General features: G+C 39.2%; 1 protein-coding gene across 1 annotated transcript in view; it reads left to right on the top strand.

The window, feature by feature from the left end:
- Positions 1-8,007, top strand: part of LOC102215615 (AT-rich interactive domain-containing protein 3B) — a 52,579-nt gene extending 44,572 nt beyond the window's left edge. Inside the window, exons 5-9 of the mRNA XM_013909449.1 lie at positions 1,303-1,486; positions 3,485-3,744; positions 6,106-6,378; positions 7,146-7,238; positions 7,654-8,007. Coding sequence (XP_013764903.1) covers positions 1,303-1,486; positions 3,485-3,744; positions 6,106-6,378; positions 7,146-7,238; positions 7,654-7,856 — 1,013 coding nt within the window. The 3' untranslated portion in view covers positions 7,857-8,007. The remainder of the gene's footprint in view (positions 1-1,302; positions 1,487-3,484; positions 3,745-6,105; positions 6,379-7,145; positions 7,239-7,653) is intronic.
- The last annotated feature ends 6,058 nt before the right edge of the window (positions 8,008-14,065 follow it).

A 14,065-nucleotide genomic window follows, 5' to 3' on the forward strand; every position in this document is an offset into this window, starting at 1 on the left:
GCTTCACCATTGACTGATATTTTGAAGCAGAATCCAATTTTCACTGTAAAAACTTCAAATCAAAGTCATTCTTGCCTCTAGGCCGATTTGTGTTGGCAAGACAAAGTGCCTGTTTTAATTAATTAATTAAGAGTCATAACTTTTACTTCAAATGTCACTCAGAAACTGTATGTGTATGTAAGGCTGATAAAAATGCTTAAAGTTTAGTGTTGTTGGCCCACAATGAGCTTAAGCATGTTTTCGCACAGGTTATATTTATAGTACACATGCTCAGTGTTTCATCACAATACAGCTTTTATTTCTGGCTCAATCCAGACTGCTGGCCTAATCAGCCTCACTCAACCTACCAGAGCTCTGAACAAACGCTCACATGTTTATTTGCGATCTGATTACCAGAAAGAAAAACGGTGAGGACACTTTAAAACGTTACCACAATAAAAAGTAGATATGCCTGCCAACACACATTTCTATCTGTCATGGAACTCAACTGTGTAATTGCATCAATGTAGCAACATGATTGACTCATATGATTCCCCTATCTCACATTTGCTTGACTCTTTGTGTGACTCTTTGCTATTAAGATATTCCTTCAGGACTTTCTCCTCTAGTGTCTCTACAAGTCAAGATATTTCAGCAGAAATTCGAGTGTTAAACACAGGTCCTTTTCCATTGTATTAACATTTACACCTTTTTGCATGTTCCAACCACAGACCACTCTAAGGGTTGTGCTCGTGGGAGTTCACGAGTACTTCTGAGTGGCCCTGGAAAAAGAAAAACTGCTGGCTGGGCTCACTGTGACTAATTAAACTGGAAACAACTGCCATTTTTTTTTAACATAGCAGAGGAAAGGTTTATGGTCATTAACTTTAGCCATGCACTGTGCTTAAATAGCAACACAGCCAGTATGTTGATTCTCTCTGCTGCTGCTTCTGTTATTGTTGCTGCTCTGCCTTGCTTTGAATTGACGTGGCAGTCAAAGTGGTTGTTCACTGCATTAAAAACAAAAAACTTGAAACGGCTGATTAGGATTGTTCCACCTTGCTCCCGCCTTATTTTTTTATTTGATTTCTTTTTCCAAAGTAAAGATGACTATTGGTAAAAGTATTTCATTTTAGAGGGAACTCCATTGTGTGTCAGTATTTGGTCAGAAAGAGCCCATTCTCAGCATTAAGGTTCAATGTCTGAGTATTAAAAACTTTATCCATGTGAGACATAAATGCACTTTGAACCAAAGACATCCTTTGTAAGACATTGTTTATAATTAACTGAGCCATATTTGTTTTCTTTTCCTGTCTTCCGTAGGAACCCCAGTCAATCGTATTCCAATCATGGCCAAGCAGGTCCTAGATCTGTACATGCTGTACAAGCTGGTGACAGAAAAGGGAGGCCTCGTCGAGGTTATCAATAAGAAGATCTGGAGAGAAATCACAAAGGGACTCAACCTGCCTACCTCCATCACCAGTGCTGCTTTTACTCTGCGGACACAGTAGGTCTTTGCATTTGTGACACAAAGCTAACTAATTAAAGGTGCTGGAACCGATTAAAGAATTTCAGCAGCTTTCCTCACCGTGTGGAAGCCAAAAGCTTCTTCAGGCACTAAATATGTTCATTTCGGGAGCATTTCAGCCATCTTTTCCAGTTGTCCTTCTCCCTATGTCTTTTATTTTAATAATTCCAGCTGTCTAGAGAATTGTTGCGACAGCTAGTTTTACTTCCTAGTATACATACGGAAACACGCCTCCTGCACGCACATGCAAGGATCCGCTCTGGCTGCAGCTTCTAAGTAGACATGTTGTTAGGAGTGTTTGGATTTGTGTGTTGGAATGAGTATGAATGTCATTCATTAGAACCCATACCTGTGTATTTATACACACACACAAGTTTTCTCCACTGGCCAAACTTTTCTCTTTACCCCGAACCCCTCAGTGCATTACATCACACATGATTGATTTCCATCGATTTAATGATGTGAATTTGGTCAGAGTTCACAGTGACTAAGGTGGGGTTTGATTGACAGCTTATAATGTCGAACCCTGACTAAAACTATATCGCTCTCTGGATGGGAACCCTTTAGCAGAGGTAACACCTCTATCTTGTCCAGCAGTACATATCCCTAATGAGCCTTGATGTATTTTTAATGTTGCTGGACTGTTGTGTAGCATTGGTCGACTAGCTCTGTCTAATGGATGCTGCTGCTCGTGCTTCTTATTGATCCTTGGTACTTCTATCCCACCATTATGCAGTAAGCACGCATAATGTGTATAGTCTGCTCATTTATGGCATGGAAAACATTGCAGAGCTGTGACTCTGCATACTTGCAGTGCTGCTGTGATGTCATGCAAAGTGCACCAAACATGTTTTGAGCAAAGCTTTAAAGCAGTAAATTCTATATAAATTCATACATTTAAGAAAGGAGGTTACTTTCAGTTTACTGAAGTGGCTTGATTTATAAATATGCAACCTAATGTCTGTTGTAAGGATCAAATATTAGAGAAATAAAGTTGCAAATGGTTTTTAATGTGTGAACGTGCACAAAGGATTTGACAGAATCATTGTGTCAGCACTGCTGGAGATAAAAGGTTAGGTCTTTATTCAAAGCAGTCTGTTTTTTGTTCTAAACTAAAGTACAGACAAAAAACAAAAAGTCGCAGTGAAATAAAACAGAGTTATCTCGACTATCTAAACAAATACACTGAGCTATATACACATTCAGATAAACAGTGCATCTCTCGGTGCACATGTATTGCTTGAAGCAGAATCCAATCTATGTACTGCAGCTTTAAATGTCCCCATGTGTGCTTTTTTTATGTTCTGTCACATTAATAGAGTGCTGGATGCTCATCTTTAAAAAATGGTCAGAGTGTGTTAGCATATGTGCAAGTAATCTTTGTTAGTCAATAGGTCAAAATAATTTTTTTTGTCTAGTCTTAGCTCTCTCTGTGTGAGAAAATTGTTAATGTGTTCATCTCTAACTGTGGTCTGAGAAGCCCCGCCCATTTGCTGTGCAAATATTTGTTTGCAGCCAGTCAGACGGGAAAAAAAAGTCGTCTTGAAGTTAAGGGAAATGGAACTAACACAACTTGCTTTAGAAAATAAGGACTATTTTAAACTGTAAATGGTGGGAGCCTACTGTAGAAGAGCCCAACAGTAGCTAGGAGTAAATTACCAGAATAGGTTCACCTTAAGTCAAATAGTGCTGGACAGTTTTTGAAGAACCAAAATGTTAAGACTATTGACAGGCTATTAATGAGACATATTCAGTTTCATATTGGAAGAAGGAGAAAAATGTTTTCTTTTCTTACATATTCATAAAAAAAGGTGCTGATGCCACTGCTGTACATGCTAACAGATTCTCTCATTTAATATTATATTTCAGCTGTAATGTTCTGATGTAGTCAAATATTACAATATTATTTCTGATATTTTCTGTGCAAATCTTTCTGTCGTGATCTCACGTGTTACTGTGCTTTGCGTTTTCCTTAAGGTACATGAAATACCTGTACCCGTATGAGTGTGAGAGGAAAGGCCTCAGCTCCCCAGGCGAGCTTCAGGCTGCCATCGATAGTAACCGACGTGAGGGTCGCCGTCCGTCCTACAGCAGCAGCCTCTTCCGCTTTTCTCCCTCTCCCAGCACTGCTCCCCACATCCTCTCACCCCCAAAGATGCACCTTTCCAGTCTGGGAGCGGGGGCCTCAGTAGCTATCAATGGCCTTCAGGCCTCACCGGGACCCTCTTTGAAGAAAGGTACGTGTTTGAAAGCTTGAGGTTAAAGAAAACACCAGAATCTGATCTATGCCCTTTGGTTAATAAATAGAAGTGGGGTTTACTTTCTGCCTATCTCGCAGCTCTCAGATGTATATACTGTGTGTTAGTCTAAAGGTCCTTTGGATCAATTAAGGCCACAATGAACTAAGTAAATGTTCATATCAGAAACTTCATACTGGTTACTATAGCTGGGTGCTGCTTGTTAAGAACTTGAAAGAGATTGTAGAGAAATGCTGCCCTCTGTTGCAGTTTTGAAAAACTACACCTGTGAAAACAATTGATAAACCATAAAATAAAACATTAGCTACAGGAACGGCTCCGGTTTTAGTAATTTGATGAGGACTTTTCCCTACATATGGTGCCTGACACTTCGTAGCATTGTGGTCTGTTTTTGTCAAATATCCATTTGAATGTGAGTGTCTGCTTCCGTGTGTGTCCCTGTGTGTTTGTGCATTTTTAGTGTTCATGTCTTTGTATATGTATGGAGTACACCCAGTTATCTGGGTGGAACCAATTCTGCCTCAGGCTATCGAGGCCCTCACCTTTATTACGGCTTAATAACATAGTTGGGGACACTTTGTGAACTTTGCCTTTAGTCCACATAGTTGGGATCTGGTTGATAACTGTCATTACACTGCTATCTTTTCTGAAGTTACTTTAACTTTGTTGGTGTGTGACTCAGTTGTGAACCCCAGCAGAATCTGTGCTTTAATTTAAAAAAAAAAAGAAAAAAAAAAAGGATTTTGACTCATATATTGGATGTAGCTACAAACCAGTTCTACTTTGTTATAAATCAGTGCGTTAAAAAATATTTATAACAACAGAAATTAAATCAGATGGCTAAAGATCAGTTTAATCAAAACGTTTTAGAGACATGTAGAAGGCTTGCAGTTTCTTCTTTGTTTCTCTTTTTGTGTACTTATACTGCTTTCATTACAATCTGAACCAAAACACAGCCAAATGTATTTGTTAAAAAATGTAAAGGAGTCCAGCATAAAGTTTCAGACACAATTTTTGCTTGTCTTCTGCAAAAATCTGACATTCAGTCTGGTTTTTCTGCTGTTCAGCTAAACATTTCTCACACAAAATGCAACTTTTTTGGAGATAGATATACATACTAGTAAAATATAACCGTAACCTATACTGAGTTTTCCATGGTTTTTTAGAGGTTGTGTTTCTGGGAAGTGGTGGTGTTATTTTAAGGTTGTTTCCCTGTGATTGTTTTGTTTTATTTTATTTTATTTTATTTTATTTTATTTTATAGAGAATAACCCTTGTAGTACCCCTGTACTTATAGTCCAAAGTGTTTAATCTTCACAAAATAACATGTTTTAGAAATAATGCAAACTTATGTGGATAACTTTAACTTGCACACATAAAAAGAATAAACATGTTTTATCAACACAACTCCATTTGTGGAGTAAGCGTAGTCAGGGCCTACAAGTTTCTGGCTGTTGTATATATTTGTTTTTGCTGGTGAAACACCAAGTTACCGGAGTATTTGTGTTGTGTTACCAGCGCCTCTCTTTAGAAAAGTTCAGTCCTGGGTAACCTGTATATGTTGTAGTTCAAGTGTCCCATTGTGTGAAGTAATGCTGCCTGCTTGTAGCCACTGTGAAACGCATGCCGATAGGGGTGATTGGGTTACTATAATTCGGCTGTGAATAGGAGACATTTCAGTATAACAGTTACTCAGATGTTGCGTACTATCTTCACTGCCCCAGAAAAGGAAATGACACATGTAACCTAAAACCAGATGTCTCCCTACTTCACTTAGAAATTGTGGATCTTCTTGACAGATACATCTGGGGCTTGTCTAAACTCTGGTGTCTTGCAGAATTTGAGGCTCTTTCACACAGCACTCACATAAGCCTTTCTTGAAGCATAATAATCATTTGTGATCATTTCATTAAAATTTGTAGTTCCAGTTTCCAGCTTACCTTTTGTCTGAGAGCAAGAAACCATATACATATTTTTGTTTTGTTTTGTTTTGCCAACACACAGACCTCACACTTTTGTTTTTCCATCCATTCTGATGTATGTTGCCTAAATACAAAATTGGAATCATTTGGCTGAGCAAAAACATTGAGGTCCTTCATATCAGCTTTTCTATAGTAGAAAAAAACCCTTAAGTACTGGGTTTAGTATAGTACTATGGATAGTACATATACCCACTTGTCCAATCAAGGTGTGGGCTTTACTATTATAGCTCCCATTAGGTAGGACTGATAACCTTTCACATTCACCTTGATAGATTCATGCATTTCAGTTTTCAAGTTACACAGAATCACGAATCACTCATTTTGACTTATTCAGACTAAACTTCCATTTTTCCTCCAGATGATCTGACCCCACCGATTATGGCTGCAAGACCTTCCATGGCGCTGGCTCTGGGTCAGCAGCAGGTTGCTGGCTTGGCCAGGGCTGCCACACTGGAGCAGCTTAGAGAAAAGCTGGAGACTGGTGGTGGAGAGGGGCCAGAGAGGAAGATGGCCCGCCTGGCAGAAGAGCAGCAGCGCCTGATGCAGCAGGCTTTCCAACATAATCTACTGGCCATGGCTTCCCAAATGCCTATGAACCTGCGTCTGGGAGCCCCTGCTATGCCTACCAGAGGTCAGTGTTGAGAAGTTTGTTGAGATTATGTCTAAAAAAAACCCTGGAAATGAAATGCAGTGTTTGTTTTTCTATTGAAGTTAGAGGTATCATATCATGGAATCACAGTTTTAGTGTGTTTTGAGACATCTGTAAACTTTGGTGAATGTTTGTGGTGAATATCCACCAATATCCTCCAAAGTCTGGATATCTCTAAAGAGCATGCTGCTATCATGGACCCAAACCTATTGCTGTACATGGGATTGGTAGCAAAGCATGCATTAGCCAACAGAAAAAAAATCTTTAAGTGTAAGATATTGTTAACATCTTTTCACTGCTTAAATTTTTTCTTTCTGTGGGGAAACCTGAGCTCGTTTCTTGTTCTCATCAAACCTACCAGGCTAACTCTTCTGCCAAAAACAAATGTGTTTTCCGTTGCAGAGCATGTAGCTGCAACCGATTTACCAAAGCCCATCAGTTAATATGTTTTAAGCTGCAGCACGACTTTGCAGAAATCTGCATACATTCTATTCTGTAATTATTTGAATAATTTCATGTATTTCAGGAATAGCTGACAGTGCTCTTCCCTTGGTTAGATGTTGTTAAGTTGTTTTTCTTGACCATGGAAACAATTCTGTCATCATGCACATTAGTTGTGTAGTTTAGCATATACTGTCATGGGTCAAGGGTCAAGAAACTGACTAAATACATATTATGTATTAATGGTGAAATTATCAAGAAAGAAAATACACAAAAATAATCTCTCCACTCTTATTTATGTTTTTCAGAAGAGAAGCAGCAAGACATGTCTCTGAGTATCTCAACCAATGGAAATTCCAGCATTACTGTCTCAGTAGAGGTCAATGGCACAATCTACTCAGGTGTGTATAATAATAATAATAATAATAATAATACATTTTATTTATAGGCACCTTTCAGACCCTCAAGGTCACCTTACAGTAACACATAAACAATATGACAGATCAGGTGCAATTCTAAACAGATGGGTTTTGAGTAGTGATTTAAAAGTGGTGAGACAGTGTGTGGTCCGTAGAGCAAGTGGAAGTGTCATCTGCGTAGCAGTGAAACTGGATGTTATGCTTCCTAAAAATATTACCTAGGGGTAGGAGATGGATGATAAAAAGTAAAGGACCCAGGACAGAGCCTTGGGGTACATCGGAATTAACTGGAGTAGATACGAGGGTGGGATTAGGTAAATTTATTTTGCTTAACCTCTGGAAGGATTCAAGCATCAATGTTCATTTTTAACTAATGACATTTCTCCTTTTTCTTTAGGAACCCTGTTCGCCCAGAAGTCTGGTGGGGCCCCGGGGCCATCTGTGTCTGCTGCTACTGCTACTGCTGTTTCAGCCTCCCCTGCTGGAACCAGCGCAAGCTTTGGTTTTTCCGCACCTCAGGCCCAGAGCCTCAGCCCCGCATCCTCCTCCTCCTCCAAGGGTCCCGGCTCGGCTGAGCCGACCCCCACCGGGTCACCCTAACTCAGGCTGCCCTTTGTACCTTCTCCCCAGGCCTCTGCTCCTGCAGGAGGCCCAGCATGAATATACAGTACAATAAGAAACCGAAAAGAAACTGTTGCACAACAAATACCTCATCAACCTGTCTTGGCTGTCCAATCATGAACACAGAGCCTGAAAATTTAATGATATATCCAAAATAAATTGCTATGCATTTTATTTTGATCTAACACACACACATACACGCACATACACACAGGAACACAACACTACAACCACATCATGCACAGACACACATCACATATATATACTTGTTAATCCTAATCGACATGCTAAACACAATCAGCTCAGCCAAAACCCACTGACAGGTGTAGTCACAACCGAACTTGAAAAGTTTTATCTTAGAACATTTTGTTTGTTTGTTGCCATTTTGTTGTCTTTTTTGATTTTGTGTTTTAGAATGATTTTTTTTTTTTTAGTTTTTTTTTAGTTTTTTTTTTAGTTTTTCTCCTTTTACATACCTCAAATCAAATAACCTGCAGTGGTGTCTTTACCTCAGGAGCTGTAGTATATTTAACCTGAATCAACTTTATTTTTATATTCTTTTTGACCTAGTTGCAATCAGGGGAAGTTGGGTAACTGTCACCAGTGGAAACCTGTGTACAGAGCACCCCCCCTCACAGTGATGGGCCTCCAACTGGGGCTGCTCAGGTGTCTTCAACGTGCTGTGGCGTCAAACTGGTGATGATCTGATACTGTAGATCAGCAGATTAAATACCTCATTTCATCCTTTCAGCTGCCCTCAGTTGAGCTCTTGAGAAGTCCATTAGAAAGGTTGCAAAGCTAAAGTTTAAGTAGTTTCAGCTCCACGTGCGCGCACAAAGTTGGGTTAACAGTAACAGGCCCGTTAGAGCTTGCGATTTGTGTTTCACCCATAGCGGTACAGAGAGGTAATACTGAGGCATTCCTAGCTCCTGCAGACCAGATTTGAGTTTGTTGTTCCCCTATTTTTATTTTTTTGTGTGCATCCTTCCTCCAGCTGCAGCCACAGAGCTGAATGTCGAGTTGGGTGGCATCGTCATCTCTGACCACACATTGGCCTCTCTGCTTTGGGGAGGGGGGGCGGCGTCTCTCTCAGGAAAAGCAATGTGACAACTGCAAGGAATCACTGTCAGTTTAAAAAGACACAAAAAAAGAGGATTAATACGTGAAGAATGCACAAGCCTATGTGACTGTTTCAAAAATACCTCATCAGACTCTCTGAAAAGGAGAGTAACACTACATACCTCAAAAGGCTGTGAAGCCATCGAGACTTGACGCCCCGAATCCTACGTGAACTGAAACTGTTATGGACGTGCTGTCACACTGCTGGTGGTTTTTGGGGACAAAGAAGTGGGATGGGCTTGATATATTTCTCCTGTATTTACTTGTAGAACGTGTTTCATGCTTGCTTCTTCTTTGTTTTTTGTTTTTTTTCCCCCTTTTTTAGGTTCATCAGGTTGTCTGAGAAGAATGATATATCTGAGGTGCTTTTTCAGCAGAGAGGAACAGACAAGTTATTTTTTCATTGACATGTTAATTTTCTTTCTTAAAAAAACAAAACAAAAAAAAACAATGGTGTTTCCATAGGGGTAAGAAAACAACCTTAAGTTTGACTGTGTATGTTGAAATTGCATCTTTTTTGTGACAATGGCAAAATCATGATATGCATTTGAACAATCATGTGACCAGTGTTTGTTTTTTTTACACCTCCATCCTCTGGTTATTGCACAGCTACATACCAAAGACTAGCACAGTCAGTCCTTATGAACGCTTTGTACAGTCCTGCTAACAGGATGCTGATGCACAGCAAGCAGGTCTGTGTTGGACTGCAAAAGGTGTCTCTTTCAGACTCTTTCAAACTGACTGTGAGGTTTTTTTTCACAATTAGTTAGTGGAAAGTGCATTTAAAACTGTAAAGACTGAAAACCCAATTACATGACTTGTACAGGTGGGCATATTCGACCCTTTTAACAGATTCCATTATTTAAAACTGAAGGCCGGATACAGTGGCCTCATTAACAGTTGCATTTGAATAGTTTGTTTAACCTGTTTGTGCAGTCCCTCACAGTAGCCCGCATTTTCTTTTATCAATTTACCCCAGGCACAGCTTGATTATGATGAACATGTTATTGTAGGATGCTTTTCTCCCTTTAAAGATTTTTTTAAAAGCATTGAAACCCCACAAAAGAACAACATTTTCTAGCTTTACTTGTGTTGAATGTAAGGCATTTTAACTGTTTAGACCTTTTTACGCCTAGTGTGGTCTGAGGTGGGCAGCCTTGTTGCTTTTCTTAGATTGTATTTTAGCAATTATGTGTCAGGTTTTGCAGTGCAGATCGCAGGTCAAGCGTTTAAGAACCTTTGAGAACTGCGCTGTTAGTCTGTCAGTATAGCCTTTGCAACCTTGTATGACACATAACTGTATTTTATAAAAGGTGAGGAGTATAGATGCTGCCTTAAAATTAGTTGCTGGTGAGATGCGGTCCATGCAGGCTTCCCTATGAAAGTTTTTCTCTTCAGGCTTAATCCTTTTGCCCCCCCCCCCCCCCCCCTTTTTTTTTATTTTTTTTATTTTAAAAATCACACGTTAGACACAAGTTATCCCTCAGTTTCTTGTGTTATCAAGTGAGTTTTGATATTTATTTGTTTTTCCCCTTTTCCTGGTGGACCTTGCTTTTAGTAACAATCTTCATTATTTAGGCTGCCACTAAAATATTTTCTGTTTTCCAAGTCCATTCTTCCTGTTTCTTGTGCTCATTCTAAGCAATGACTGTTTGATGATGTAGCTTCACTGCCTTTGTACATTAGTGTGTTTGTGTGTGTGTGCAAGCAGGTGCAGTATATTGAGTAAGTAATAACATTAAAGGCACTGCAGGTGGCGCCACTGGTGAAATTTTTTTTTTTTAATGCTGAATGAGGAGGTGAAAAATGACTTTTAAGAAATATTTAAGTAGATAAGGTTTATCCACATTTTTCTGCTATATACTCGTACAGTTCCGGTTTGTTCCGAGGTTGAAGGGCATTTTTGGTGGTTCCTCATAGACTGAGTAAAGGGTCACTTTTCTTCCTCAGTGTTTGCTTCAACCCGGCAACCACTCTGGTCACTGTCTTTCAAGGCTCCTGTCACTTGCCACTTGTATGGATAGGTGCATTATGTATAATGTGTTGTGCCTGTATACCTGCATCCATGTGTGTATAGTGTGACTGAGTGTGTGTGCCCCCCCCTCCACTTCTTCATACCACATTACCTCAGGGCAGGGAGCTGCATTCAGTGTTGCATACGATGTTGAAGCTGCATTGAGGGATAAATGCTGATAGAAGCTGCGGTCACTTCGCAGAATGCTACTTTGGATTTGGTGTCTCTTTTCTTTTTGTTTTTGTTGTCAATAACTGCATTATGGCAAGGTCTCGTTACTCAGGAAGCTGTGAAGTTGAAAGTATGCGGAACCTTTTGATTTTGGAGTCAGTTCAATTTTAAATTGTTTAAAAACTAACCTGATCTGTGTACAAACAGGTGCATATGCAAGTGGTTATTGAATACCTCATTTATCAATTTTATGTTGTTTTTGGCTTGTACAATGCTCCGTATATTAATTCAACTGTGGGGTTTGTGCATATTTTTGTACTGTTATTATTATTATGGACATGATAATAATGATATTACTGATATTATAGTTTTCTCTTTGATTAAAGCAAACAAAAAATAGGACAAAACATGAATGCTTGTAAAAACTGGTTTGTGCTGATTGTATTTATGAGGAGCACTTTTCTAAAGTGGTTTTCACACATTCAGTTTTGTTCATATCAGTTAATATAAAGATATGGTTCTCAGGGCTTTTAACTTGTATGTCATGATAAAGTTTTACTTTATATCCTATGTCCCTGTGTGTTGGTTAGTTGCTTTCTTTCCCCCTTTTTCATCTGAGATCACCATATAGGAACACACTAACATGCAATCAACACTCTTGGGGGGCCTTATTGTACATTTTTGCCTTGAAGCTTAAATATTGAAAAGCATTTTTACAATCCTTCAAGTTAATTTCCAGTAAAGCTAACTTTCTCTTCGTAAACAGTCCTTATTAGGTTCAGTCATTTCAATACCAATACCAAGAAGTACAGTATTGTGCAAAAGTGTTGAGTCACCCTTTGTTTCTTTATACTTTGCTTCACTAAATGGCTAGGGTGTCTTCTTTGTTGTTCTTGTTTTCTTAGGTGATCTTCAAGATTTTGAAAGACAGCAGGTCATGTGGAATCAAGAATATGCAAATGTTAAATTTTTGATTTGAACTGTAAAACACATTGGAGGCCGTGTCATGGCTTGGGCCTGCATTTCAGCCAGTGGCAGTAAGGATGTAAAAGTAAAAGCAGGCTTTTGCCTCACTATTATTCAGGCACTGTGTGATCTTGACAGCAAATGGAATAAAAGTCAGCAGGCCTCCAAAGACGAGTGTTGAATGTCCTTCGAGAAGCCTGGAGAACATTTCTGAAGACAACTTAAACAAATTATACAAAGGCTTGCTTGAGAGAGTTCAGACTATTTGGAAGAATTAATGTATGTAGTAATATCAAATATAGAATTCTACACACTCTGTTTTATGTCTTATATATTGTATTTTCATATATGCTCACACATTTAAATAAATAGCTGCACCTATTGTATTTCCTCTTTTGACTAGCAAAATAGAAATAAATGCGAGGTGGCTCAAGGTTTTTGCACAGTACTATGTCTCAAGACTGAAATCTTTGGTTTAGCAGTGTGAGTTGTTATTGGTTTCTCAAGGGACTATGAAGCCCTTTTTTTGAGTTTTTTGAGTTTTTTTGAGAACATTGTGTTCAGGAAATAATGTAATACAAGCAGTAACAATTCTTATCTTTCCATCAGCCCAGTGTGTTTCATAGACTTAAAAAAAACACAAAACAAGTTTATTGATCATTAACAAGCAAACATGAATTTGTATTTTGAGTTGATGAACGTGGAGCTGTGGGAGCTGAGAAGGTGACGTTATGTAGGTGGAGCCGCAATGAAGGAGGACCCGGTTATATCAGAGCTCTCATGTTAATAACTGACAGATGCTCAGGCAGATCGTTCCTGTTGATGGCCCCTTAAAATCTCTATGGCGATGTACACAGCATGTTGGGGATGATGCTGCACTATCAGATCCACAGTTTGGGGGCAGTCTGCCCTCTCCAGTCTGCCCCCAAACTGTGTCTCCAGTCTTGAAGTTCTTAAACTCTTCCTGAGTCAATTTATTCAGCCCTTCAAAAGCAGCACTTTGATCTGTGCTCGACTTACACCTTATAGTATGTGTCATAGACTGATATAAATAGTCAATGGTGCATACATATGGAGATGTGAAAAGTGATTGCCACTTTCATGGTTCCTTTTTTTTTTTTGCATGTTTGTCACATTTCAGATCCCCATGTCATTACTTGAAATGGCCTAGTCGAAGTCCTGACCTGAAGCCGATTGAGATGCTGTGGCATGACCTTAAAAAGGCAGTTCACACTTTAAAACCCTCTATTGTGGCTGGATTATAACAGTTCTGCAAAGATGAGTGGCCTAAAGTTCTTCCACAGTGCTGTAAAAGACTCATTGCCAGTAATCACAAACACTTGATTGCAGCTGTTGCTGCTAAGGGTGGCCCAACCAGTTATTAGATTTAGGAAGCAACCACTTGTTCACACAGAGCCATGTAGGTCTGAAATTTCATGTCCTTCCCCTTAATAATAAACACTTTCATTTAGAAACTGCATTTCATCTTAACTTGTGTAAACTTTTGTATATTTGTGTGACAAAAACATACAAGAAAATCAGGAAGGAGGGAAACACTTTTTCACACCACTATACAGAAACATATGAACATATTTTTCAAGGCTGAAAAGCAGAAAAAAAACCCCCCTTAATTATTAGTAATGCCCAGAACAAAGGGGTGACGAACGAAGGAGTCCACAGCTCTGTTGATTTTACTGATTACGGTCCTAATGACTTTGTCTCCATCTCTAGTTTTAAATATATCATGATGCTCACTGTTACAGCATGGTAGGGGAAAACAGAGCACAACACAAATGTGGCCCCCTGCACCTTTGCACCCACAGAAGGACCAGTGTGACCACAAAATTTGCTGTCTGGACAGCTGTTTTATTTGTCTTTTTCACACAGAACAATATTAGCGTGGGTGCAGCTAAAACAA

Source organism: Pundamilia nyererei, unplaced genomic scaffold (assembly GCF_000239375.1).
Source record: "Pundamilia nyererei isolate P.nyererei 1_Seehausen unplaced genomic scaffold, PunNye1.0 scaffold00025, whole genome shotgun sequence".
Classification (NCBI taxonomy): domain Eukaryota; kingdom Metazoa; phylum Chordata; class Actinopteri; order Cichliformes; family Cichlidae; genus Pundamilia; species Pundamilia nyererei.